We start from the raw sequence: 20,427 nt of genomic DNA, 5'->3' as shown, positions 1-20,427 counted from the left end.
AAAAATGAAACCTGAATGGTTAAATAGGAAGAGCACAAAATAAAAGATTTGGATAATCACATCAATCAGCAATCAATAGTAGTCACTTAGAAGGTCACGGCACCATTGTAACAGGCGTGCATTGTCTTTGACAGTTTCTATCAGGTTGGATGCACGTCCGTTAACCCTTATACGTCTGCGTTGTGTTCTATGTTGCGCCGAATAGAAGGACTCGGACCACGACCAGCTGTTGGTTGTTCTTTTAATGAAGGCAGGACGATGTACAAATCAACAGAAAAACATATAAGGCTCTGTAACATGCAGTCTCCTCCACACAGCACACAGGTCTCAAGCTCCTCCTCTCAGCTAGTCTGGCGCGAACTGCACGTACATACAGGACTAATACAACTAATATAAACACATGTGAACACTATGCCAAATGAATTGTAATAAACATAATGCACATACCTGTACAAATCAACAGAAAAACATATAAGGCTCTGTAACATGCAGTCTCCTCCACACAGCACACAGGTCTCAAGCTCCTGTTAGCAAATAAGCATACAGAAAACCCTGTAGACTAGCATGTGGAAACATGTCTACTTTAACTTGCAAAAAGTCCGTTTACAAGCTTTATATTCAATTGGCACATTAACTGCATGTTTACAACCTAAAACGAACATTTATACATACATAAAACAAGGTTTACATTGTCCAAAAACCAAAATAAATGTTTAAAAGTGACGAGCAAAATAGTAACATTACCTCCTCTCACACGGGACTCACACCGAACGCGGAACGGAAGTGGAACGGTACTTTGCCCGGCGTCAGTAGGCTTCTGTCTTAGTCTTCTGACATTAGCCTATAACACTAGTTACAGTGTATAGCTGTGGCTTGCTATTGGCTATTGAAAACACTAATCAATATATGCAACAAGCCCCTACATATCTAACTGTTCGTTCATTCGTTTTCTTCCGCTTATCCATGATCGGGTCCATGATTCTACCAACTCTCCCAGGGGGACCCCAAGGCGTTCCCAGGCCAGCCGAGAGACGTAGTCCCTCCAGCGTGTCCTGGGTCTTCCCCGGGGCCGCCTCCCGGAGGGACGTGCCCGGAACATCTCACCAGGGAGACATCCAGGAGGCATCCTCACGAGATGCCCGAGCCACCTCAACTGGTTCCTCTCGTTGCGGAGGAGCAGCGGTTCTACTCTGAGCTCCTCGCGGATGGCCGAGCTTCTCACCCTATCTCTAAGGGAGACCCCAGGCACCCTGCGAAGGAAGCTCATTTTGGCCGCTTGTATTCGCGATCTTATTCTTTCGGTCACTACCCAAAGCTCGTGACCATAGGTGAGGGTAGGAACGTAGATCGACTGGTAAATCGAGAGCTTCGCCTTTCGGCTCAGCTCCTTCTTCACCACGACGGACCGGTGCAGAGTCCGCATCACTGCAGAAGCCGCACCGATCCGCCGGTCGATCTACCGTTCCATCCTTCCCACACTCGTGAACAAGACCCCGAGATACTTGAACTCCTCCACTTGAGGCAGGATCTCATCCCCAACCTGGAGACTGCACTCCACCCTTTTCCGGCTGAGAACCATGGCCTCGGATTTGGAGGTGCTGATTCTCATCCCAGCCGCTTCGCACTCGGCTGCAAACCGCTCCAGAGAGAGCTGAAGGTCACGATCCGATGAAGCCAACAAGACTAGATCGTCCGCAAAAAGCAGCGACCCAATCCTAAGGCCACCGAATCGCAGCCCCTCGACGCCCTGGCTGCGCCTAGAAATCCTGTCCATAAAAGTTATGAACGGAACCGGTGACAAAGGGCAGCCCTGGCGGAGTCCAACTCCCACGGGAAACAGGTCCGACTTACTGCCGGCAATGCGGACCAAGCTCTGGCACCGAGAGTAAAGGGACCGGATAGCCCGTATCAATGGGTCCGGAACCCCATACTCCCGGAGCACCCCCCACAGGACCTCCCGAGGGACACGGACGAACGCCTTCTCCAGGTCCACAAAACACATGTAGATTGGTTGGGCGAACTCCCATGCACCCTCCAGGGCCGCGCTAAGGGTATAGAGCTGGTCCACAGTTCCACAGCCAGGACAAAAGCCACACTGCTCCTCCTGGATCCGAGGTTCGACAATCTTGCGGACCCTCCTCTCCAGGACCCCCGGAGAGGGGAACCACCACCCCGGTCTGCCAGTCCAGAGGCACTGCCCCCGATGTCCACGCGATGTTGCAGAGACTTGTCAACCAAGACAGCCCCACAACATCCAGAGCCTTGAGGAACTCCGGGCGGACCTCATCCACCCCCAGGCCCTTGCCACCGAGGAGTTTTTTGACTACCTCAGCGACCTCAGCCCCAGAGATGGCGGAGACCACCACGGGGTCCCCAGACTCTGCCTCCTCAACGGAAGACGTGCTGGTGGGATTGAGGAGGTCTTCGAAGTAGTCCCTCCACCGACCCAAGACGTCCCCAGTCGAGGTCAGCAGCACACCGTCCCCACTGAACACAGTGTTGATAGTGCACTGCTTCCCCCGCCTGAGCCGCCGGATGGTGGTCCAGAACCTCCTCGAAGCCGTTCGAAAGTCGCTCTCCATGGCCTCACCGAACTCCTCCCACGCCCGAGTTTTTGCCGCCGCAACCGCCGAGGCCGCATTCCGCTTGGCATGTCGATACCCGTCAGCTGCTTCAGGACTCCCACAGGCCAGAAAGGTTCTGTAGGCCTCCTTCTTCAGCTTGACGGCATCCCTCACCGCCGGTGTCCACCAGCGGGTTCGGGGGCCACCGCCACGACAGGCACCGACCACCTTACGGCCACAGCTCCGGTCGGCCGCCTCGACAATGGAGGAACGGAACAAGGTCCACTCGGACTCAATGTCCCCCGCCTCCCCCGGGACATGAGCGAAGCTCTCCCGGAGGTGGGAGTTGAAACTCTTTCTGACAGGAGATTCAGCCAGACGTTCCCAACAAACCCGCACAGAACGTTTGGGCCTGCCAGGTCTGACTGCCATCCTCCCCCACCATCGGAGCCAACTCACCACCAGGTGGTGATCAGTTGACAGCTCCACCCCTCTCTTCACCCGAGTGTCCAAAACATGTGGCCGCAAGTCCGACGACATGACCACAAAGTCGATCATCGAACTACAGCCGAGGGCATCCTGGTGCCAAGTGCACATGGGGGGGCCGTTCCTTCCAATCACGCCCCTCCAGGTCTCACTGTCACCGCCCACGTGAGCATTGAAGTCCCCCAGGAGGACGAGGGAGTCACCAGAGGGAGCGCTCTCCAGCACCCCTTTCAAAGACTCCAAAAAGGGTGGGTACTCTGAACTGCCATTCGGTGCACAAGCACAGACGACAGTCAGGACCCGTCCCCCCACCCGAAGGCGAAGGGAGGCTACCCTCTCGTCCACCGGGGTGAACCCCAACATACAGGCGCCGAGCCGGGGGGAAACAAGCAGTCCCACCCCCGCTCTGCGCCTCTCGCCGGGGGCAACTCCAGAGTGGTAGAGCGTCCAGCCCCTCTCAAGGAAACTGGTTCCGGAACCCACGCTGTGCGTCGAGGCGAGCCCGACTATATCTAGCCGGTACCTCTCAACCTCGTGCACCAGCTCAGGCTCCTTCCCCGCCAGAGAGGTGACATTCCACGTCCCCAGAGCCAGCTTCTGCAACCGGGGGTCGGACCGCCAGGGTTCCCGCCTCCGACTGCCGCCCATCTCTCTTCGCACCTTCTCCCCCCTGAGACCCCTCCCATGGGTGGTGGGCCCATGGGAACTAACTGTTTTACAGGAAATTTGTAATGATGAGGAAGTAAACGGCACTCTTCTCCCTGTTTCATAGGGCTTTAAGTACAGATGTGGCATTCAGATCTCCATGGTGGAGTGTGTGAGGACAGGGGGAGCATAGTGTACAACCTTTGGATAAAGCTCAGTGTCATCCAATTTAAAGTGGCAGAATATAACTCTATTTTTCAAACATGTTGACTTGATAACTTCCATGTAACAATAGTTGATTCATTGTGCCTGAACCTTCCTCTTCATATAATAAAGATGTATCAGTAGTACCTGCTTGTCAGAACATGTCATTGGATGTGAAATGAAGTGGAGCTATATGTGACCCATCCTTTCATCTGTCTAAATCTGTCAGTCCACTTTCTCTCGTCTGTCATTTCAACACTCCATCATGCTGTTTGTTCCATATCTGGTCATATTAAGTGACAGTAGCCTCTCTACCCTCTCATTCTGCTTGCATTTATTTCTCCTGTTTTCTTCAGTATTATCTTGAGTATGGTCACATCAACACAGGGTGGTGTTAAATTCAAAGATGGAATCTGACTGTTTAAAGGTCACAGTGGACTGTCTGCATATGGGCTGAATTGTGCCGATGCTTAAATTGCAGACATGCCAGAATGTTGGCAGTTTTATGATGACGCAAAATCACCTCTGCAATCTCCACTCTGGAAAGGTCATCCATTTTCCAGGTGAGATGGCAGCTGAGTAATGGCCCTCACTGACGGGCTCCCCAGGCGTGACTGACTGGCTGCTCTGCAAATGGTTTGGGGCTGAAGTCCTTCAAGTATCGCTCTGAATTTACCATGTTGTTAAAGCCAGTGTCTTATCAGAGCCTGAATTACAGATATATTCTGCTACACCCCACATATTGCAAGACTGAGGGGAGATATTGAAGGATATCTAAAGCAATATAGCTAGTTTATAAGGAAAATATGTCTTCTATGATATTAATAAACCTAAGGATACGTTTTATGAACAGTGTCAGTGATTATTAATAGTAGTGTCTGCTGTGATTTATTTGTGGATTGACTGGAGTGACAAGCAGCTATTTCTGGAACTAACAAGAAAAAATGGAAAAACAAGTACAATACCCATACTGCTCTTTGCTTAGCAATAGTGTTCATATACTTGACTAGTGGAAAAGATGAGGCAGTCCACAAAATATTCTAAATCACCATGGATAAATATTTATATCAAATTTCTTGAATCTCAGTTTAAAATTAGGTTTCTGTTTCTGCTGTGTACTTGTAATTAAAAGTAGTTAACACCAGTACTGGCTGACTTGAAAAACACTTTTTTCCTAAACCAGCCCATCCAAACCAACAGCTTAAAAGAAGATGGTGCACCATTTTAAACACTGAAATTTAATGTAAGCCTAAAAATTGACTGGCAAAGTTTCTTTGTTGTTATTGGCAGACTGAAACTGAAGCTGGTGGATTAAAAAGGACTTGAGTGTTTTGGGCTCAGTACCTGTTGAAGGTTTATCATACTTTCAAGTGCACTTTGAGATTTAAAGTAAGCCTGAAAGTTCCAACAGAGGTTGGTCATAAAACCTTTTTTTTTTTTGTTAGTGGACCGGGCGTGAAGCTGGCAGATGAAAGGGGAAGTTGAGTGTTTTGGGTTCAGTAACTGTCAGAGATTGGATCAGGCCTTCAAGTGCACTTTGGTGGCTGATAGAATGAGCTTCCAATTTGACTCCCATTCAAGTGTCCTATTCTTATTAACTGTCACAACTTGGAAACTCACTTATGGCATTATGATATTTTCAAGTTAATAATGACTTTGTGTGTCACGTGCTGTTAACATGTGCTTGTCAGTGATGAGGTGGTGTCCAGAGAGGTTCAGAGTTTATAGTGGCAAAAAGAACCGGTGAGGATGACAAGACTTGGCTGGCAGGTCTTTAAGGTAGAAAGAATGGCACTGGTCTTTCATACTGAACAGGTTTGATTGGATGATGGGATGCAAGTGTGGGATTAGCCACGTGAGAGGGCCACACCCAGCAGCGCCAACAACCAGGCAGAGACAGACATAACACATGTGACACAAAGAAGAGCAGAAAACACAAGGCAAGGCAATCCTAACAGTTGGTGCTTTGGCCGGAATCAAAATAGCACTTGATTCTTTGCTGAAGGGAAAAAATACAATGGTATAATCTGCTTTAAAACATCTGTGATGATGTTTGTCATTCTCAAAGATTTTGTCCCTGTCTAGGGAGGTAAGTGATTTAGACATAACCCCACTACTGTAGATCTCAGGCCTTAGGGTGTTGTCACATGGGATTAGCCCTGTCCATGACAGAAGAGAGTTTATGGCCTAGCCTAAAGGAGGGATAGTCCACCCACGTTTATATCAATCATGCTTAACTCAAAGATTGCAAATGTTTTTAGGAAAACAATCAGTTTAACATTACTAGATAAGAAATATCACTTTCCAGTTATGTTTTCTTGCACATGGAACCAGGTAGTCCTCTCTGTTTATTATAGTTGACACCATGTTTATGGTATTTCATTTTATAAATTGATGTAACCACTGTGGCAGTGGTTGCAATGAGCAGCATAATTCACAACCCTGAATACCAAATATGAATACTTGTTCTCCACTGTTTGTGGACAAATGTCTTTCACAAAGTTCTCACCCATGAGTCACCCATCCATAGTGCAGAGCTGATTCTTTCAGGAATCAGCATAACAAATTTAGTGTGAGTGCGAAACAGCTGTCATGACCTGTGTCATGGCAGGTAACATCTGTTACAGAAATGAAGAAGGAATAGTTTGACTTGATGTTCAGTGTCACAAAACATCTTGATAAAGCAGAGTAATCCATGATCAAAAATGGAGGTAGTCACATTGATGTAACAGTCACTGTCGCAGACAACAGAACGCATTCCGTTTCAGGTTCTGTCACATTGTTAGGTGCAACAGAGGATGTGAACTTCTCTGGGAAGTGACCCAGTGAAAAACCTCAGCTGCTGGACTGACTTTTTCTGCCACTTAACACCTTAAGCAGCTACCATTGTTTTCAAGCAAACAGTCACTTCTCACATGTTGTCACACACACACTTAGCGTTAAACAATGCCTGTAGATCATGCCCTAGCTGCCAGTAGTTTCCCCTCCGTGACTGGGAATTTAAGTCAATGTGGAAGCCTAAAATATGCAGCACTGGCCGCCACCATGTTGGATGTACTGCTTCTTCCGCATCCTGGCTATTCTAAAAATCAGTAAAGACACAGACCTGAGGTGGACCTGAGGCCGAACAATTGACGTCTGCGTCCTCAAACAAGCCATCTGTAACGGCACCTACCTGACAGTCAAAGCGGCCACACTGTGAATTATGCATAAATTTAAGCCTTAATATAATCTGAACAGGAGATTAGCCAGCCTCAAGCGGCTGCTCAAAGGCCGCAATTTCGCATTGGCTTAATTTTCCAGCCATGGAGGTTGCCGCTGGGTTCATAAGTCCACATATTAAAATGATTACATTAAAATCATTACATGACAACTGTATTGAGGGTGAATTTGTTAACTGTTCAAATGATTAGGCTTAAATTTATGCAGAATTAAGAGTGTGGGCGCTTTGATTGACAGGTGGGTACTGTTACAGATGGCTTGTTTGAGCACCCAGCCCACCTCAGGTCCACCCCATATGACATCACGCCTATGCTGCCTGTTCTTTATATTGTCAGTGGTCCAAACCACTTGGTAGTGGGACACAAATACAAACAAACTTAAAGCATTATCTCGTCATTTTGTGATCATGCAAGGTCCTCTGTCCTTTTACAAAAACATAAATGTTGTCCTTGTACATTTTCTTTCCTCTTCTATCTGCTCCCTTCTTTTGCTCCTTTTTCTTCACCTTAGCCACTTTGTCATGTTCTTGTTTCCTTCATTATTGCATCATCTTTGTCTTTCCTTACCGCCATCTTTTTTTGCCTGCCTTATTTCCTTCAGTAGGTTATCCTTTTCTCTACTGTTCAACCCTCTCCCATGATATCTCCTCTTTTCAAGCTTTAAATTAAAATGCGGATAGTGCACATAAACTTGGCTTTGGTGATTCACATCGTGGCCTCAGACTGCTTCAGTTAATAACAATGTTACTTCATCAATAACAGATTCATGATGGAGTATCTAAGTTGTCCCATATTGCCTCCTGCCTTCTCTACATTCAATCCTATCCCCTCAAAGTTACAAACTGGAGATGAAGGAGGAGTGGAAGACCACGTGAGACAGCAGGAAGCACGCAGCCCCAAACAGCTCCTGCTGAATTGTACTTTGAGAGATAAGTCACTGATGATTCATCTTGGATTCAGCAGAGAAGTGTTTTTTTGTCTCAAGCAACAAAACCTTTACTATGACATTCAAAAAGGAGACTTTGCTGCAAGCTGGATGAATGTCCTTGTGATGTCAATCAGTCAGGATCGATTGGGGCTGAAGATTAGACTAGGTTTTAAAATGGAAAAAAGAAATCTGGGTGTGTGGAGTTAGAAAGTGATCTCTGCTCCTCTTCTGTGCTGCAGGCTACAGGTCTGACAAAAATTCAGAACTCAATCATGTGGAAAACTTGTACATTGTCAGTGTTCATGATGAATAAAAGAATAAAGTCGATGAACAGAGAGAGACATCACACTCTGCCTGTGTCGATCTCAGTCTCTCTGTGCTTTGTTCGCAAAGCCAGACTGGCCATGTGTGCTTCTTCATTCTCCATGTGAAGATGATAGCTGTTGTGGAGAAATTGCTGAAGTCAAAGGTCAATGGTGAGGTCTTGCTGAAGTCAAAGGTCAATGGTGAGGTCAGGAGTTCAGAAAGTGTGCAGGAGCCTCTGATGTCTTATGCTGTATTATTTATTGACGCTTGGCCAAGGAGAATTAGAGACACTCTCAAAGTTCATCAGAAGTGCCTGAGTCAGTCTCACATTCTGCCCAACTCATCCTGGTGGATCGACTTTAAACCCCAAGATAACACCACAAATACTACACGCCCAGAATTAGTCAAAGAGAATGTCTTTACCCATGGAGGTGTTATTGTCAGCATATTCTAGTCTGGAGACACAGATATCTGTTTATGTTAAAGAAACGTCAAGGGCAAGCTATCTATTATGTCATGTGTGGGCCTTGAGGTCATACTATAGCTGAGGACCTCAAGTAACCCAAGGCTGGAAAATTCCATAACGATGACCAAAACCGCTTTTTGAATTGAGAATTTATTTAAACTTGACCAAAATTGGTGATTATGGGAACAGTGGAAAGACTATCAAAGATGATTTACAAAGTAAAATTACAGTTTCTGTTTATGGAGTCTGGTGGTAAGCAGTAGTGATAGAACAGATGTTTGTCACGACCTGAGACAGTTCTGAGGGACTCAAATGCATGACTCTGATTACCTGGTAATCAAGCAAAAGTATTTATTATCCAAGAAAAAAACTAAAGACGCTTAAAAGAGGATGCAAAAAAACAAAAGCACTCTCAAAGAGGATCAAAAAAATTACTCACAGACTCTGAACACAAGAATACTTGAACACTGAGTGGTCACACTTGACAAACACCTCCATGAAACAAACAAGACAAACTGACAAAGAAAGGGAGACAAGGACTATTTATATATGAGGGGAGTGAAAACAGGTGAAACCAATCAGGGGCGGGGCAAACAATTACAAAGGCGGGAAAATAACACAAAGGGAGGAAGTCTGGGTGAAATGAAATGAGAGGCAAAGATGAGTACAAAAATAAAACAGGAAGTGCTGAACACAAAACACTGAACATGAACATGACTAACTTCAACATACTTGACGAGACATAACAATGTTTCTAAATGTTTCTGGATCATTTCTCTATAGGTTGTCAGAAAAACAATCAAGTAAGTCAAAAACTTGTACTTTCCTGGACATACTTTGTGATGGTGTGTTTGTCCTTAAAGGATTAGTTACATTGCTGTCATTGCAGCCCATTTTTACATCTAACGCTGTAAATTAACGATTGATTTCAACTAAACCAGCATTAGTAATTGTTGGATAGACTTACAGAGACGGTTTTGATTAGTTTTATTTTGTTCCTGTCCAGTTTGATGTCTGTTTTACGATTCTCTGCACAATTCTGAGTTATTGGTGTTCTCAGCGGATTCTGCTGGGCATCCATATGTTTTGGTCTGAGATGCTGTACTCTAGTTCAACATCTAAAAGCATTTCCTATTTTTCTAAAAATGACAGCGGTTGCCCATCCATAACGATGAAGTTCAGTATCCTCTCAGTGATTTGTATTGCCTGCACACTATTAAGTGGAATTTTTTCCTCCTTCAAAGTTAGCTGCATTATACCGAATCCATTTTGTTTACTCAGTTCAATGAACTCTGCGTGCTCTCTGGCATGAAATTTCTGTAGGTGCTTGATTAAGTTGGTTGTCTTATAACTTGAAGTTTTACCACCACCACTCAGAACATTTACTCCGCAGGTATTGCGAGTAGCCGTCGAGTTTGTTGACTGAGGTAGTGTGAAAAAGTTCCAGATAGTCGATCCTTTCGGTCGCTCCATTTTGAAAAAACTGAGGGCTTCCGCACGTTGCTTGCGTTTTGCACAGCATAGAATTAGACTGAATAGATTGGCCACTATGGATCGGCCTATTGTCAAAGATACTTGATCTAGATCTTGATCCGATCAATATCGGATCGGTGCATCTCTAAACTGCATATCACACAGCTTTATAAGGCTCACGAATCACACCACCTGTAACGATACTGGTAACTCTCCATGTAGTTTCGCAGTCAGTATTTTCAAGGAAGTCTTGAATTTATCCAAGGCCCATTTTATCTGTACCTCTGGACACCCAGAGCCTAAAGCATGCCAAGAGTGTGAAGGGTCATCCACTAACACCTGGTTGATGACCTTTGACCTCTAGTGGATGCTCTGAGTAGTTTTGGTGCTGCTGATTCACTGATGTAGTATTTTCCACAGCTGGCACGTGATGTCATGATGATGTCATGAAGATGTCTTCCTTTCAAGGGGGGTCCTGTCTTTACAGCAGAGATCTAACGGTGTTGAATAGTTTGTGGTCTCCTTGTGACTCTGATAAGTTGAGCTCGCAGTCCAGCCATTCTCTGTTTTATTCATTCATTCTCTCCTAGACCCACTGACCCTCTCTACCCTCCTCCTCCTCTTCCTCCTCGTGCCTCATGAGATGTTCTCTCGAGGAGGGTCCTCACTGATCTTTGATGTTGTACACAGTAGTTAGAGTCAGAATTAAGCATGGAGCAGCATCTTACCATCCACTTCCTGTTCACATGTCAACTTTATATGTTTGTATCTTGCCAGCTGAGGTCCTGTGCTAGCCACTGTCTAATGACCTTCTGTTACATCATGGGGGATGCTGGTAAACAGCACACTGACATCAAAGGGTGTCAGACTGTGAAAAGAGAGTGCACAATATCACCACTACTCTTATTATGACCTCCTTTCCATCCTGTCTGTCACACTGCTGGGGTTTTTTTTCATGTTCACAAAGTACCACTTGTGTGGCTGCTGCTGAGCCGTCCCTGGCCACTATTGATCCTATAGTCACTCACACTCTCTGTGCAATGTACAAATGTTTCCTATGCTGAAATACTACCTAGTGGGCATTATTAGCTGAGTTCAACCGTCAGAAACCTGGGAGTGACCTTTGACAGTCACCTCAGGTTTGACAAACAAATCAACAATGTTGTCAGGACTAGTTTCTTTCAGTTGCGTCTCCTGGCCAAAGTTAAAATGTTTTTAAGCCGTCACGACCTTGAGAAAGCCATCCATGCCTTAATAAGCTCAAGGTTGCCTTCAACTTGTGCAAAACGCTGCTGCCCGTCTTTTAACCAACACCAACAGACGTGTGCATATCACTCCTGTTCTTAACTCCCTTCATTGGCTTCCTGTCCTTTATAGAATTGATTTTAAACTTTTAATGTTTGTTTTTAAAGTTCTTAACGGCCTTGCCCATTCGTATTTATCTGAACTTTTAACTGTCCGCAATCCTGGTAGAGCTCTGAGGTCTACAAATCAACTTTTGCTGGAAGCCCCCAGGCTCTGGAATAAGCTCCCTGTCAAGATGCGTCTTGTTTCTGACCTGGGCCTCTTTAAATCCAGGCTAAAAACCCACTTATTTAGGATGGCTTTTAACACCCAGTAGTATGATGACACTTTTATCTTATCTTATTCGATTTTGTTGTATTTTATTGTTTTTACTGTTCCTTTATTGTTTTTAATTTGTTTGTTTTTACTTATTGTTCTCTTTATTTATTATCTGCTGTAAAGCACTTTGGTACACCGAAAGGACTGTTGTAAAGGGCTGTATAAATAAAGTACATTTACATTTACATTTACATTTACATTTACATTAATTTCATTGACTGAAGGATGTGCATCATAGAAGTAGAAAACTGAAACAATAAAGGCCTCAAAACAAGATATGAACTCAGGCGTCTTCAAGAGAGAGTCTCAAGATCAGGTTATATTGATACTGTGCTTTGGTTCCCAGTGAACACATATCAAAGTGCTATGTAACAAATTATGACACACCAGTCACACACACTGCAATTAACATCATTGTAAAGCCTCTTTCTGTGTTAACACACATAGAAACTATTTATTTCCTGAGATGGATTTGTATTCCTCTGACTCCACCATGTGGCTGAATCACTTGTCATTAGTTTAGAAGAAAATGAATCAAGACTTGGTTTCATTGTAGCTGTTTTTTTTTTTTTTTTTTACAAAGGCAGTATAATGTGAACTGCGAATGGAGTCTTCACTAAATGCTCTGCAGTATGTTAACACCTGAAGTTGAACATGAGCATTAATCTCAGCAACAGCTTCCACTCTCCTGCTTTCAGTTGCCATACGTTGTTGGAACCTGGCTGTCTCAAATGGGTCTGACAGGGTTTGAGGTCCAGGCTGTTCAGGCCAGTCAGCAAACTGGGAAAAACCATCTCTTTATGGAGTTTGTGCACAGTGTCATATTGAAAGAGAAAAATGGACAAACACTAACTTTATTATTATACTTTATTTAAATATTATTGTAAGGTTTCCCTTCATAGTGCAGCTATAGTAGTGAATAAGCAAAGCTTTCTTCTCTGTGGACCACTGCTTGAACTATCCAGATGCCAGTGGAAGCACGGTTTATGTCTCTCTACATAGAATGAATTGCAACATTGTGTTAAAGTGAACATGTCTTCATCTGAAGGCAGTTCACAAATTAAAACAACATAAAGCATCTTAGTGAGGTGATGGGCCACCACGCGCTGCCAGTGCAGCTTCATTTGGTCTTGGCTTTGATTCTACTGGAGGGATGAACTGTTCATGATATTTGTGGAGAGTGCTGTCAAACACATTGGTCCAAAATCTCCCAAATCTCTCAGTTTTATTGTGACGTGGTGACTGAAGGATATAGAATCTAACTCACATCAAAAGCTCTGATCAAAAGTCAGCAAAGTGCCCCCTCAGTGTAACAGAGCCCTGTTACCCCTCACTGCAGGGGTGCAGCATTCAGGCCTGTAAGCGAAATCACATCTCTGTCGACCAGTGTTAATGGTTCTTACTTTCTCTTTGTGCACTGCAACCTGACTACAATACCCTCTCTATGAGTTCTATTTTTCTATACGTATCATACCAATGTGCAAGTATCAGTCGTCATATGTCAGACCGTGTTTACAGATATCTTTTCCACAGATTTACTCTCTGTTCCTATTGAAACATTAATCACTGGAGCCATTTAGTAGCTGAAGCCGAATAGACGTCTATTCTTACTAAAAAATGTGGCCCTGAAAAGACAATTTTCTGACAAAGTCTATTTTGTGTATTTGTTTCTGTTTCAGGAGAGCTTTTTTGAAAAAGAAACATGATGTCACGTATTTCCACCAGTCCAGGTTTAACAATATTTGAATGAGAATCTGATGAGAGCTGTTACTTCATTCATCAAACCACACTCATTCACTCCTGATGAAGCAGATTCATTTTTCTTTTTTACTGTTAAACTCTGAATTCTCTGAATTACTCTGACCGTTATGGTTGCTTTTTTAGTTAGGAATATTTAACATAGTTTATCTGTTGTGATAAAACAGTTGATTGATTTTCATTTTGTCATTAACAAGCTTCTCATGACAACGAATGGCAGAGCTTTGTACGACCCTAATTTCAAAAAAGTTTGGACGCTGTGTAAAATGTAAATGATAACGGAATGTGATTCAGTTCAAAACAATACAACATAAACTAACAGATCACGTGTTAAAACTGAGACATTTTATCATTTCATGGAAAATATTATCTCATTTTAAAAGTGATGGCAGCAGAACATCTCAAAAAAGTTGGAACAGAGCGATGTTCACCATTGTGTAGCATCCCGAGAATCATGCTTGTTTTTAATGCAGTGCTGCCTGAAGGCCCGAAGACCTTTGACCTTGTCCTTGATGGTCCTATTTTGATGTTATTTTACACTGTAGATGGTGGGATCTTACACTGGTCTTACACACTTTTCTGAAATTAAAGTTACTCTATTTTTAGACGTAGTTTGTTGCAGATTGGTGAACCTCAGCCCATCTTTACATCTGAGAGGCTCCTCCTCTCTGAAATGCTCCTTTTATACCCAGCCATGTTACTGATCTGTTGCCAGTTAACCTAATAAGTTGTCAAATACTCCTCCAGTTGTTTTTGATTTGTGCCATATACTTTTCCAGCCTTTTGTTGCCCCTGTCCCAACTTTTTGGAGATGTGTTACTGCCATCAATTCAAAATGAGCTAATATTTTCTATGAAAAGTTTAAAATGTCTCAGTTTTAACATGTGATATGCTTTTTATGTTCTATTGGGAATAAAATATGGATTTCTGAGATTTTCAAATCATTGCATTCTGTTTTTATTTACATTTTACACAGCATCCCAACTTTTTTGGAATTGGGATTGTATTAGGCATTGGTTGGTGTATGCTGCCCTCTGCTAGACAGCATGGGAATGTACACCTCTTCACTTTGTTTTCTGTGTTTGATTTGATGTCAATGTAACACAGACAGTCCATGTGACAATTCATTCAGTTAATAAAAACAGAAGGCTAATGAATGTTAATTAGTGTGTGTATTTCACTTTGTTTCATTGTTTGATTTGTTTTAATTTAGACATGTCAAGTCCCAGTTTCATTTGATTCTGTGTGTACTAAAACTATTTTTAGTCCTAGTTCCACAAAAACTGCTCATGGCTCGGCAGATAATTGAGAATATCCAGACACAACAGAGGATGTGATCTACGATCTATGATTTGACTTGATTTAATGAACCATGAATGCTGACAGGAGCAGAAATTCCAGCACTCACATGAAAGTCAACTGACTTGCAATTAGCAGTTATGTCTGTTCCTGTTATGAATTTTAAGTTTCCAGATTTGAAGATAAAAAGATAAAAGCACTGTGACTGTCAAGTGAAGGAGTAATTTCACCAACGTAACATGTCAAAGCCACTTTACTCATTTTGTCATGAGGAGGATTACTCACTTTGAGTAAACAGATATTGTATAATGGTGTGTGTGTGTGTGTGTGTGTGTGTGTGTGTGTGGAGGAACTTTGTAAAGTCCCTAATGATGTCATCTGCACCTGGAGACATATTTGTAGGCAGAGCTTGTGTAACAAACTGGGGGTGTTGAGTTTGAAAGATTTATGTGTTTACCTGGAATCATAACCTAAAATAACCCTCTTGAAAAGTGTTTCAGAGTGTCTTATTAGCATTTACAGAGTTAATGGATGTCAAAGAGAGTGGGACACTTGTCTGTCTCTGTCATTAACTTACTCAGCTGACTCAGCAGCCTGAAAGATTTTTCACAACCTGACAACCCAGAAATTGTTCTTATTAATGGCCTTTAATCTTTAATACATGAGCGAGTGATTCACATTCATGAAGTCATTCATCACAGCGACCTTTACAGAGGGGGACTTTGTCACCGTGGGATTTAAGATTTAAATGTTTAAGTCAGTCAGGGTTCATCCCAGGTATCTGTGTCTAAAATAATCCACTGTCGGTGTGTTTTCCCTGAGTGCTGACTGTATTCACAGCATGCTGCTGCTCTGGGCCTCCTGTCTGTGATTACTGGTTCAGCTTGAGTGTGTTGAGACGTTGTATAGAAGCAGCAGTCAATTATGTCCACATTGACAGCTGCATCTGAGTCACCACATAGCTGCTCCAACACACCCACTCCACCTTATTAAGCTTCTCCCCTCAGTGTATCTCAACAGTAAAAGCTCCACAAACTTTAAATCCAAACAGCAGCTGTGTGTTGTGTTGACATAGAATAACCATTTCATAAACTCAGACTACAAAGTTTTTTCACACACACACACACACACACACACACACGTCTTTAGGGAGGCTGTTCCATAGACGTTGACCACAGTAATAAAAGGTTGCTGTGAGTTTTTGTTCTGACAATAAAAAGTCAATTTCCAGAAGACCTGAGGGTTCTAGAGGGTTCATAGGTTAAAAGCAAATCTGTTTTGTTAAAGGCCACTATACATACTGTCATACAGTTTTAACCTTAAAATTATGGTGGAAAAGTTGGAGTTGACCCACAAACTTTTCAGGACATTGTTAACCACATCTCATCCTCTTAAGCACCAGATGGAGGCTGCTAACTTGCTCAGCTCAAATTTGGTTGGAGTTGTTTAACTCAGCTAATGCCATTCTCTGACGAAGACCATGAGATGAAACTGGAAGCTCTGGGGATTAAGATTACATTTGACTCATATATTTATATTGCTTTACTAATGTTAATGTAGGCTTACTGCTTCTCTAGAATGTGCTGTTAATCTTATTATGAAATAAAAAAAAACACATGAAATAGAAAAAATGTCAGGAGTAAAGGAACATGATCAGGAAGACCCTCCTCTTGTCTGGGCCTGAACATACTTATAGTAAAAAGTGGCATTTTGCTCCATAATGACACTATTGACTTTAGAGAAACTACAAAACTTGAGTGACCCTGCTAACAATACTACTATTAATCAAATCTGTCACTTTGCTTATACCATGAACACCTATGGGAGTAATAAGACCATGGTCGGACCTTTAAATCACCAATCATCAATCAGTGTCTGTTATGTTACTTATTCATAATGTCTAATCAATAATGAATGATGTTTGGACAAGCTGAAACAAGAGTGGACTCCTGCTAACAGCCCCTACAGACCACAGCATTCATTACAGCAACAATGTGGAGGAGTCAGACTGGAAAAGACACTGACAACTGAGCCACTTTCATAGTGTTCTGAGGAGAGAGAGTCACTCACATCAGAAGTTCAGATAGTCTCTATCTGTTTGTGACATCAGATTTATTAACCAGAACTATGATAATGTTACAACAAAAGCCATAGACACAAGAGTGGGGTGCTTACAGGATTGGTAAGGAGTATAAACATGTGATCATGTTGACTCCTGAATCCACCAGCCCAAAAAAATAAAAACAGATTCAGATGTATTCATCTGTTCTCAACACATTAACAAATGTATAGCTGTGGAACTGAAAGATGGAAGTGTGAGCTCAGATAAATATTGCATTTTTTATCTGGATTTGATGGTGCCACTGCTCGTAGTCTAAATCACATATGTATTACCTTTTCAATAGTGTGAGCATCTATTGCTTTGCCAATTTGTTTGGATGCAATTATCATATCACCTCCTGTTTTTATGTAGACAGACATCAACAATGAGCTCTTAATCCTGCCTGAGGAAGATGCCAAGCTTTAAACACACGGTGATCCAGGGTGGCTGCCAGTCTAAGTCTTTATACTGAATGTTCTTTGTGCCTTGAAGTACATGCATTTGTGTATAAACTGAGCATGATTAATCATCAATTCTTGGTGAACACATTTTCATGTATCACTTCTCTGAATTCAACAGAAAAAAATCTTAGTGGCGCTAAATTGCAGTGGATTTACCCATTTGGGATCAAGTCCAATTTAATTACAATCTGACCATTTATTAAGATACTTTTGTATCTGTAAGATTAAGAGTGAAACTACTGAACCAGCCAACATCACTATGAAACCTAAACATAAAAGCAAACTACTACATATTTTCATTCAGGTTCCTGATCAGGGACATGGTAGTTTGCCACAGTATCCCAGTATGCATCATGTGGTGACAGGGCTCACTTTGGCTAATCTACTATTTGCCTGTTTTGTTGTTTCAGACTGACCTTTGACCCTTAAGAGAGAGCGCTGTCTCCCTGGGTGTGATTCCAGAGAGGGAGGGTCCAGGGATGGACATGGAAAGCTACCCAGGGGGAAGCACCTCTGGACCCAACATCACAAACTGCTCCAGCCCACCTGCCGGCAGCCTGCAGGCGGTCCAGTTCACAGACGGGATGGCAGTGGTGGTGGTTGTTCTCAGCCTCCTCACCCTCCTTACTGTGCTCATCAACGGTGCTGTCATCATCGCCATCTGCACCACCAAGAAGCTCCATCTGCCGGCCAACTACCTCATCTGCTCTCTGGCCGTCACAGACTTTCTGGTGGCACTCCTGGTGATGCCCATCAGCATCCTCTACATCACCATGGAGTCATGGTCCCTGGGTCAGGTGGTATGTGAGATGTGGTTGAGCATGGACATGACCTGCTGCACATGCTCCATCTTGCACCTATGCGCCATCGCCCTGGACCGGTACTGGGCCATCACCAAAGCTATCGAGTACGCTCGCAAGAGGTCGGCACGCCGTGCAGCCATCATGGTGGCGATAGTCTGGGTCATCTCAGTGTTCATATCCATGCCACCCTTATTCTGGAGGCAGAGGCCGAGAAGAGATGGTCTCCAACAGTGCATCATAGAGCATGACCACCTGGGTTACACTATATACTCTACTTTGGGGGCATTTTATATTCCCATGATCATCATTCTTATCTTATACTACAGGATTTACAACGCTGCTAAAACTCTTTACCAGAAGCGCGGCTCTTCTCGGCACCTCAGCAGCCGGAGTATGGGCAGTCAGAACTCTGTAGACCATTGTCGTGTTTCGCACACATTTTGTGTGTCAGACTTGTCCAACTCAGATCCCACACTGGCTACTGACAAACTCACCACCACCATCCGCATCCCATCCTTTGAGACGGATGTGGATGGGCAGGATGAGAAGAACCAGATATGCACCTCACGTGAGAGGAAAGCAGCGAGAATCCTGGGCCTCATCCTCGGGGCTTTCATTATCTGCTGGCTGCCTTTCTTTTTAAAGGAGCTTCTGGTGGGTCTGCGAGTGTTACAACCTTCTCAACTTCTCTCGGACTTTCTGACTTGGCTGGGTTATATCAACTCTCTCATCAACCCGCTGCTGTACACCAGCTTCAATGATGACTTCAAGCTGGCTTTTAAAAAGCTGCTCAAGAGAAAGGAGCATGTATAAGTCTGAGGTTACAAGCACCAAAAAGAACAAACACACCTTACAGTCTGTCAGCTGATGTTGTGCTTTTCAAGTTAAAAAGTTACATCTCAACAAAAAATGTATTGTCTGTTTTTCTCAATAAAAGAATTCTTTATAACTCCTACTCATTCATTACATAGCTTTCACAAATACCAATGAGGTTGAAGAAGATCTCATTAGTTTTGTAAGTATTGGGTAAATATCAATTCTAACCTGATGATCGGGGCAGTGACTGTGTGTACCAAGATTCATGTCAATCTGTCGAGTAGTCATCGAGACATTTTGTGAAATCAACAATGGTAAACTTAGTGCTACGCAGGGCTTCACTCGTGTAATTAAGAACCATAAATGCCATCTTAAAACATTCATAGCCAGTTCTATTAATATCAATTCATTTTCAGGTGAGATGATTTTTCTCCCACTGTTGAAGTATCACTTCAAAACCTCCAGCAGATCACAGCTTAGACTACAGCTAGGTCCTGGTGTGAATGCTGATCTGAGCTCAGTACATCGGAGCATCTGATGGCAGCCAGCAGTGCTGTAAGCTTACACTGTAACTTACATCAAAATATCACGTTAGTCCAGCTGTCTCTCATCATAAAACTAATGTGTTAAGTTTAAAGCCTTGTGAACAGTTTTTAAAACATGTTTCTTTTAAGCAAAATTCACTGTACAAGGGAACTACAGCCTACACTTGAATTCACAAAATAAAGTACAGTTAGAAAAAAGTTAATAACAAGGAAGGCCCATAAAACGGAAGAATTAATATTATCAAGTGATTAATTAACATTTTTGGAAATCATTACAAAAGGTTCAAGTTGTAATTGATTGATTGTGATTGATTGACTTGATACACTACAATTCAAACATACATATACATGCATGTTGTGGACATCTTCCTGTTGAAGAAATGTGTTTGACACTAAAGGGAACTATCAGTTTCATCATCAGCACAGCAGGCCTGAGTTCAGCCCAGGCAAGAAGCCCTGGAGTAAATAATTAGCATGAGTAATTATTCAGCAGTTGTTGTTATTAATTTATGGTATCTCTGCACTTTTTTCTATATTTTTAAGTATATTTTGGATTATTAGAAAAAAAAGGAATTGTATCAAATGTTTCTTGCACAACTAAAGCAATCAGATCATCATCAGATTATGATCCATCCACGTTCAATAACAGATGGGATGGGATCTCTATGGTACCCACTTCATCAGCAAGGCTCTCCGTTTATCAAACACCTCCCCCACAGCGTTCGGCT

The 20,427-nt window shown here is 43.1% G+C and overlaps 1 protein-coding gene across 2 annotated transcripts in view; it reads left to right on the top strand.

Moving 5' to 3' along the window:
• htr1e (5-hydroxytryptamine receptor 1E) overlaps positions 1-19,163 on the top strand; it is a 40,262-nt gene extending 21,099 nt beyond the window's left edge. Inside the window, exons 1-2 of one of the 2 annotated variants that reach the window (XM_027284424.1) lie at positions 9,538-9,623; positions 17,946-19,163. In XM_027284424.1, coding sequence (XP_027140225.1) covers positions 18,015-19,151 — 1,137 coding nt within the window. In that variant the 5' untranslated portion in view covers positions 9,538-9,623; positions 17,946-18,014 and the 3' untranslated portion in view covers positions 19,152-19,163. Of the gene's footprint in view, positions 1-9,537; positions 9,624-17,945 lie in introns of those variants that run through there. The other variant, XM_010754303.3, reaches the window with a different exon arrangement.
• Positions 19,164-20,427: the final 1,264 nt, after the last annotated feature.

The sequence above is a fragment of the Larimichthys crocea genome, chromosome XI (genome assembly GCF_000972845.2).
Source record: "Larimichthys crocea isolate SSNF chromosome XI, L_crocea_2.0, whole genome shotgun sequence".
Lineage (NCBI taxonomy): Eukaryota > Metazoa > Chordata > Actinopteri > Sciaenidae > Larimichthys > Larimichthys crocea.
Note: the sequence above shows the minus strand (reverse complement) of the source record. Positions and strands in the feature narration are given on the sequence as shown.